Source organism: Rhinopithecus bieti, unplaced genomic scaffold (assembly GCF_001698545.2).
Source record: "Rhinopithecus bieti isolate Rb0 unplaced genomic scaffold, ASM169854v2 scaffold_72161, whole genome shotgun sequence".
NCBI classification, from domain to species: domain Eukaryota; kingdom Metazoa; phylum Chordata; class Mammalia; order Primates; family Cercopithecidae; genus Rhinopithecus; species Rhinopithecus bieti.
The window spans coordinates 2,255,387-2,263,788 of record NW_016828382.1 but is presented as its reverse complement, the minus strand read 5'-3'; the positions used below and the strand labels follow the sequence as shown (position 1 = coordinate 2,263,788).

Sequence of the window (8,402 nt, the reverse complement as noted above, 5' to 3'; positions counted from 1 at the left end):
CTCTGGGCCACGCTTTAAGGAAGCTCTTGGAGGGCCTTCTTGGGATTACAGAAATATTATTGAAAAGTTACAGGTACATGAGAGCATGAAATAGCATTCATATTTTCTAAATTACATTTTTTTAAAAATATGTAGTCACATAAATAAAATATGGCTAAAAAAATCAAGTTTTTTTTGGGGGCCAAACCTTTTTTTTTTACCCCCCTCCCCCCCCTTCCTTTTTTTTTTTTTTTTTTTTTGAGACGGAGTCTTGCTCTGTCGCCCGGGCTGGAGTGCAGTGCCCGGATCTCAGCTCACTGCAAGCTCCGCCTCCCGGGTTTACGCCATTCTCCTGCCTCAGCCTCTGGAGTAGCTGGGACTACAGGCGCCCGCCACCTCGCCCGGCTAGTTTTTTGTATTTTTAGTAGAGACGGGGTTTCACCGTGTTAGCCAGGATGGTCTCGATCTCCTGACCTCGTGATCTGCCCGTCTCGGCCTCCCAAAGTGCTGGGATTACAGGCTTGAGCCACCGCGCCCGGCCCCACTGCTGTTTTTAAACATATAGCTTACATATGTTGTGAGTTACTTTTTAATGAGTGTATATTAATTACTGTGTTTTGATAGTATGGTAGTGAATAGTAGGTCTTAATACCAAAATAATAATCATAATACCAATGATAACACTAGTAAAGAAACTCAATATTCATAGCCTTGCTTCAACTTATGTTTCAGTATTCCCTTCTAATCCTTTGGTCAGAATGATCCAAGCACCTTGCTCCCAAATGACTTGTATAGTATCTCACTCTTGATTTGGGCCTGGAAATTATATTAGTTTGCCAGGGCTGCTGTTGCATAATGTCACAGACTTGGTGGTTTAAACAACAGCAATTTATTTTCTCATAGTTTTGGAGGCTAGAAGTCCAAGATCAAGGTATCAGCAGGTATGCTTTCTCCTGAGGCTTCTCTCCTGGGCTTGCCGATGGCTCACTTCCTGCTGTTTCCTCATAGGCTCTTTCCTCTGTGTTTGCACATGTCTGTGTCCTAATCCCTTCTTCTTATAAGGATACCAGTTATGTTGGATTAGGGCCCGCTCATATGAACTCATTTTTCTTAATTACACTTTTGAAAGCCCTAGCTCTAAATAGAGTCACATTCTGAGGTACTGTGAGTTAGGCCTTCAACATACGAAATCTGGGGGAGTTATAATACAGCCCATAGCAGACATCTTCCCATTCACATTATTAGTAGCACATTACATGGAGTTGAATTGGGATATAGTTTGAAGAAGTTTTTTTTTCCCTACAAAATGGCCAAGACATTAACTGAAATAAATATTATGAGAAGTCACATGTTGATGAGTGTTATATGGGGTTAGAAACACAAGTTAGAGTCAGAGAGTATGAGAAACCTAAAGGGCGTGAGACATTAAAAATGTGGGAGAAAATGCCATTATAAGTGGTTCTTGATTTGTAGGATAGGGTTATCAAAAAGAGACTAGAGGAAGAGAGACTAGTGAGAAGTTACTTAAGATCTAAGCCAAGTGGTGATATGGATGAAATGAAGAAATGAGTGTTACAGATAATAATGAAGGCAGGGTCAGCAGACCTGGAGGCTCTTAGATGGAAGTAGAGAGCAGGCATGAGAGGAGTTTAAGAGGCCCTGATGATTGGAGACTAGATAGTATTATTAAGACTGTTTGTTGTAAGAGCAGAGGAGAAGAGAATGCAATAGGAGGGCAATGGAAAATGCAGTGAACTAGGGTAGCAGGCTACTGAGTATATTGGAAGTTAAGTCTATATTTGAAGATAATAGTTGGAGCAAGGATAGTGGTTGGTATTGCTAAAAGAGAAAATACAGTGATAGAAAAAAAAAGAAAAAGAACACCCTATGCGAGGCTAAGAGTAGCAGAATGGCCCACATAAAGAGTGAAAAAAAAAAAAAATCACGTCAGAAAGGAGGAGGGTCAGGAGAGCAAAGGGAGTGGAACATTTCAGAGGAGAGGTATATAGTAGTGTCAACCAGCACAGAGAGGGTATGCCTTAAACTTCTTTCAGTAGACTTCTTTTAATAGATTGATATCCATCAAGTAAGTATTTATTTAGTGAAAATTCTATACTAGCCACTGTGTGAAGTGCTAAAGAGAGAGCCATGGGGTCTATGCTCTTCTGGGACATGCATTTTAACTCATTAAATAATTGATAAATTGTTGGATAATTAAAACTGCAGTGAATAAAATAGAGCAGAGTAACAGCATGGTGGAGAATTACTGGAAGAGTGACCCTGTAATTGTGAAGTTCCTTTCTACTAGGGTAACAGTTTTGTTGACACCTGAATAATGAAGATGAATAATCGATTCCAAGATTTGGGTTCAGATAGTTTTATGGGAAGGAAATAGGAAATGCAAAGGTGCTTAGGCAGGAGTGAGGTTGATGGGTTTGAAGATCCAAGAAAAGCCCATTGGGGCAGGAATTTAGTGAGTAAAGGAAGAAAATATTATGAGATAAGGGGCCAAATCATGTAGAGACTTTATGGTGCTGTTGCTGTGTCCTGAGTGTTTGTGTCCTCCCCCACCCCAAATTCATATGCTGAAATTCTAACTGCCATGGTGATAGTATTAGGAGGTGAGGTCTTCTGGGAGTTGAGATTAGAGTCCCTATAAAATAGGCCCATGCAAAGTCATTCAGCCCTTCCACCATGTGAGGACACAGCAAGAGAGGCACCCTCTATGAACCAGAAAGTGCGTCCTCACTAGACAACAAATCTGCTGGTGCCTGATCGTGGACTTCCCAGCCTCCAAAACTACGAGAAATAATTTCTGTTGCTTATAAGCTACTCAGTTTATAGTATTTTGTTATAGCAGCCTGAACAGATTAAGGCGCATATTAAGGCATTTTAATTGTATTCTATGTGTGATGACAAGTCATTGAAGATTTTCGGCAGAGGAGAGGCTGACTTGGTTTACTTTTTAAAAGATCGCTGTGAATTCTAAACGTATTTCTAAGATCCAGACATGGAAGCAGTGAATCTAGTTATGTAGCTTTGCATTAATTCAGGCAAAAGATGATGGTAGCTTGGCTTAAGGAGGTAATAATAGTAATGCAGAGAAGTGTATTAATTTTGTATATATTTAGTTGTAGAACTAATAGAACTTGGTGGACGAATCGATTGGTGTGTTGTAGGATAATGGGAAGAAGAATCAAGGATGACTCTGGTTTTGATATGATATGATTGTATTATTTACTAAGATAGGAAGTAATGGAGAGAGAAAGAGGTTGGGGCTGAGCTGAAATTGGGAGTTCTATTTGGGGAATTTTAAAGTTGAGATGCCTATTTAGGTACTTGAGTGTGTCAGCTTGGCTGTTTGATATATGAGTCTGAAGTGGAAAGATGTCCATACTGGAAATATAAATGTGGGAGTTCCAACATACAGATGATATTGAAACCATAGAATTGGACGAGATTTCTCAGAAGAAAGTGTAGATATCAAAGAGAAAAGGAGCAGGAGCTATCAGGAGTTGATGAAGAAATAGTAAGGACATAGGTGGAAAATAAAGTGTCATGTCATAGAAGTCAAGAGCAGAAAGTGTTTCAAGAGCAGAAACCAGCGTGTAAAATGCTTAGCAGTGATTAAGATGAAGACAAGCAAGTAAATCACTGAGTTTAGGTGATGATCACAGCTAACTTGTGCTCAGTAGTAAAGATTACTAGTATTTATAGGGAATAAGTGGCTAGTGTATGTTAGAGGATGTTCTATGCACTTACCTTTAATCCTTGCAGCAAACTCATGTGATTGTTAGTATCATCCTAAGCTTTCACATAGGGAAACAATGACCTAGGGAGGTTGCATAGTTGCCTCATGACCAAAATTAAAGACAGAATTCATATCATAGCAGCCTGAGCGCTATTTCTTTAGTAGATGAAACAAAGAAGAGGTAATCTAAACAACAGGGACATTTAATTAAATATGGTCATATTTGATAAACATACTCTCCCCACTTTTATATAATATCTAGTTTTCCCCTTTATGCTATTTTCCTTTAGTCTCTTTGAATCGTTTTCATACATTTCTCAGAAAGCTTATTTAGAGTGGTTGAAGTAGAAATAATCACTTTTGCAGAAAGAGAAAGAGTTAAAACACGAATTAACATAATTCATAAGAAATCAAGAGGGTGACATCCCCATCTGTGCTTCTGTAGCTAAGAGTGACAATAAGCAATTGGCAATGTTCTGCTTAATAAAAATACACCATAGCTATGGGTGAATAAATTGTTCTTTTATGTAAGAAGTTTTTTTTTCTTCTAACATAGTTTAAAAATAAAATAGGGGTGCTTTAACCATTAAAGAATGTTTGGGAAATTATAATTACCTGCAGTTCATTTTAGAAACGTATCAGTTAAGATGCTTTCAGCTTTAATTAACACAACATTCAACTAAAAGTGACTTAAATAATAAAGACCATATCATTTCACATAGCAAGAAACCTGGAACTGTGGCTCTCCTTGAGTTTGCTAATTGTAGGCTTGGGCCCCTAAAACCAAAGATCTGTAGGCATTCAGCTTAATGCTGGTCTCCCAGGGTAACATGAGGGCTGTCTCAGATTTTGGATTCACACCCTCAAGCTGCCTTGAGAGCAGTAGGTGGTTTTGAAAGAACCTCCCCACCCACAACACGTACCCCACTCTCTCAGCTGACTTCACCTGATGTCTCATTGACTGGGACTGTGTCACATAATCATGCCTAGACAGCTTGCTAGAGGTGGAAATGGGATAACCATGCCTGCCTTAGAGTAATCAACCTCAACCCTAAGCTGAGGGGGCTCATCCCCTGAGAATGTTGTTGCCTGACTGAGAAATGACGTTGAGATTCTGGTAGCAAGGAAGAGGGTAAAGAAAGGCTGTTGGGTAGGTGACCAATAGAGTCTCTCAAAAAATATAATTTGAAATTCTGTTGAATGTCATTGAACCCATGTATAGTACTAATATTGCTTCAAATAATATTTCAGTGAGTTTCCCCATTGGATGAAATGATTCGTTTTGAATAACCAATGACCCGTGGGAATTTATTTATTTATTTATTTATTTATTTATTTAATTTGAGATAGGGTTTCACTCTGTCACCCAGGCTGGAGTGCAATGGCGCTATCTTGGGTCACTGCAACCTCCGCCTCCTAGGCTCAGATGATTCTCCCACCTTAGCCTCCTGAGTAGCTGGGACCACAGGCACACACCGTCAAGCCTAGCTGATTTTTGTATTTTTAGTAGAGACAGGGTTTCACCATGTTGACCAGGCTGGTCCCCAAATCCTGGCCTCATGCAATCCACCTGCCTCGGCCTCCCAAAGTACTGGGATTACATGCATGAGGCACTGCACCTGGCTGGAAATCTTTTTTTTTTTTTTTTTTTTTTTTTTAAGCTGTTCCCTGGGTATGCCCCTAATTTATTGCAATGTAATGAGTACCTGTCATGTTTCCATTATAATCCTAGGCACTGCAGGGCACATACAGTGGCCTAACTGACTTTTCCTCTTATAGGTGTATATCCTTAGAAATCTTATAACTACCTGTCCCTCCCTTATCTTGTAAATGACACACACACACACACATACATACATACACACACACAGACACCCACACACACAAATAGAGACTCAGGCAGTATTCATACATAAAACCAGACTATAATCATGGCACAGACATGTGGTGCTATGGAAATAGAGGGGGTAATCTATAAAATTCCCATTAGTATTCTTAGGCTTGTCTTATCTTTGAAAGTTGAAATCTGACTTAGGCCTTCACATGGGTTCTCCTGTGTTTCATTCCCTAGGATGTAGTGGCCTCCTTGGAGCACCAGTTCAGCCCAATGATGCAGGCTGAATTCTCAGTGTTGGTTGATGTATTGTACAGTCCAGAGCTGCTGTTCCCTGAGGGAAGCGATGCAAGAATAAGATGTGGTGCTTTCATGTCAAAGTAAGTGGATCCAATCTGAGATTCTGCTAGTGTCATCAAACTGAGATGGCCTCTAACATTTCCGCTTTACACTTCACTGATATAAAATGACAGTCCACAAAGTATGTGAAAGGTCTAAAATCCATGTTAAAATATACTGCCAGAATAATTAAATTGAGTCACTTGAAATTTTATTTTGGTGAAGGTCAAGTTATCATATTTTACTAAATTTACTGAAAATAAAGTGTGTCATTATGGGGCACAAAGGATCATGCAAAATAATATTTTGGTCCTAATTCCTTTCCATAATTATATGTTGTGACCTTTTAAAAAATTCTTGTTTAAAGTCACTTATTTTCATTAACATAGGGAGAAAGGAAAAGGAGCTAGCATTTATTGAGGTCTTAATATTGTCATATGTCTTTAACTATTATTTTATCTAATCTGCATAAACACCCAGAGACTGAGAGGTCAGCCTCACTCAGAGAGGAGATTGCTGAGGACCAGGTGTGCTTCAGGTGCAGGGTTAGTAAGACTCAGACCCAGCACGTGGCCATGCTGCCTGGATGATCCTCATCTGCAGCTCTGTCGTTTACTGATGTTTCTCAGCATTTGTGATATTGCAGATCTATTATAGCTGATATGTTTACCCTAGAGAATCTTCATCTTCATGGTAAGTGAAAAATTCTCAAGGGAGATGTGCACAAGGAGAAGCAGTTGTGAGAAAAAGCATAACTAGCTCCAGAAAGAAGAGACTTGTCTTTTTGTGGAGGGCACGTTATTGAGGGAGATGCCCAGGTCATCACATGTAGACCCTGGATGACCAGTCAGAAAGAGGGTGCTTGGTCTTCCTGGGAAGAGTACCTGGATGGAGTGTCAGTGAGATGAGCTTGCCAAGCCCCTTGACCATGACCCATCCCAGCTAATTCCTATATGGTAGAGGGTATTGCCGAAAGAGATCTGGAAACCTCTTCTATCATCTGTGATGTATCGAGGCAGAGCTTGAAGGACTAGGGTACACAAGAAGTGTGTTCCTTTCTTTCACCATTTAAGGTGGGACCTTGGGAGTGAAAACAAGGCATGGGATGAGAAAAACTGACTACAGGGATCATGTTGAAGAATAGGTGGGGTTTTTATACTGTGGCCAGAATCAGGTATTTTTGGCTTTAGACTCATTGCATCTTAGGCAGATTGGGAAGAATGTATTTGTCCGGACACCTGCCAGTCTTGTGAGTAAGGATTTTAAAGTGAAGAGGCCCCAAGTGTACAACTGATGACTGCTGAGAACATTAGAAAGAAAATTTTAAGTGGAGATATTGCCTAGTAATTCACTATAAAAATAGGGTGTTGAGCACATTTCACTATTCAGATGATGGGTACGTTGAAAGCCCAGACTTCACCACTACACATACATGCATGTGAGAACTCTGCACCTGTACCCATTACAGATCTAAACATAAGAACTAAATGAAAAAAAAAAAAAGCAAAGATAATAGGATCTTTGCTAAATACCCTTCACCTCCTATGAATATATGTCAATATATGGAATATGGGTTAAAAATTAGGCGATAAACCTGTTAAGTTCAGTAAATTAATATAATACAATAGCTATATCCCCAAGTTGTGACAGCCTGGAAGAGGGGTTAGCAAGCTCTGGCCCTCAGGCTAAATTGGTCCTGCTACTCATTTCTGTAAATAAAGTTTTACTGAAACACAGTGGTGCTCATTCATTTCTGGATTGTCTGTGGCTGCTTTCATGCCACTGTGGCAGAATCAGCTAGTTGCCACAGAGACTGTGTACCCCACAAAGCCTAAAATATTTACTATCTGATCCTTTAGGTTTCCTGACTCCTCGTCAAGAACTAGGGTGCCAATATGGTAGCTACTAGCCACACATGGTTATTTAAATTGTTGTTTAAATGAATTAAAATGAAATAAAAATCCACTTCCTCAGTCATATTTGCAACATTTCAAGTGCTCAGTAGCCACATGTGGCTAATGGCTACCAAATTTGGCAGCACAAATATGGAACATGTATATTATTACAGAGAGTTCTGTTAGACAGCACTGGTCTAGGACTTGGAGATACTGGTCTATGAGAAAGTGATATGAAGTAACTCATGATATCAAGTAAATATTGAGCTGTGCTGCAGATGGAGACAAGCCTGTGGCACCATTAAGTAACCTGAAAGGAGAGAAGCAGAAGTGATATGATAATAGGAATATATTGCAGATCCTACACCCACATGAAGGAAAATGATGTTGTGTTTACATGAGTGATTCTAGAAGAGATTTTTGTGCTATTGCAATTGTATTACAGCCAGAGCCTCAGGAGTGTCTATTTTCTGTCTTAGTGCTCACCCTACTCCTTCCTCAACTCTGTAAAAAACCAAGGGTTTCTTTTGTAAGAATATCTTACAAAATTAGAATCTGACTTTATGAATAGCCGGGGTCTTTTTTTTTTTTTTTTTTTTTTTTT

At 39.5% G+C, this 8,402-nt stretch overlaps 1 protein-coding gene across 1 annotated transcript in view; it reads left to right on the top strand.

Annotated features, from left to right (window-relative positions):
• Positions 1–8,402, top strand: part of ITPR2 (inositol 1,4,5-trisphosphate receptor type 2) — a 516,873-nt gene that overhangs the window by 278,939 nt on the left and 229,532 nt on the right. The window contains 1 exon segment of the mRNA XM_017864487.1: positions 5,802–5,944. Coding sequence (XP_017719976.1) covers positions 5,802–5,944 — 143 coding nt within the window.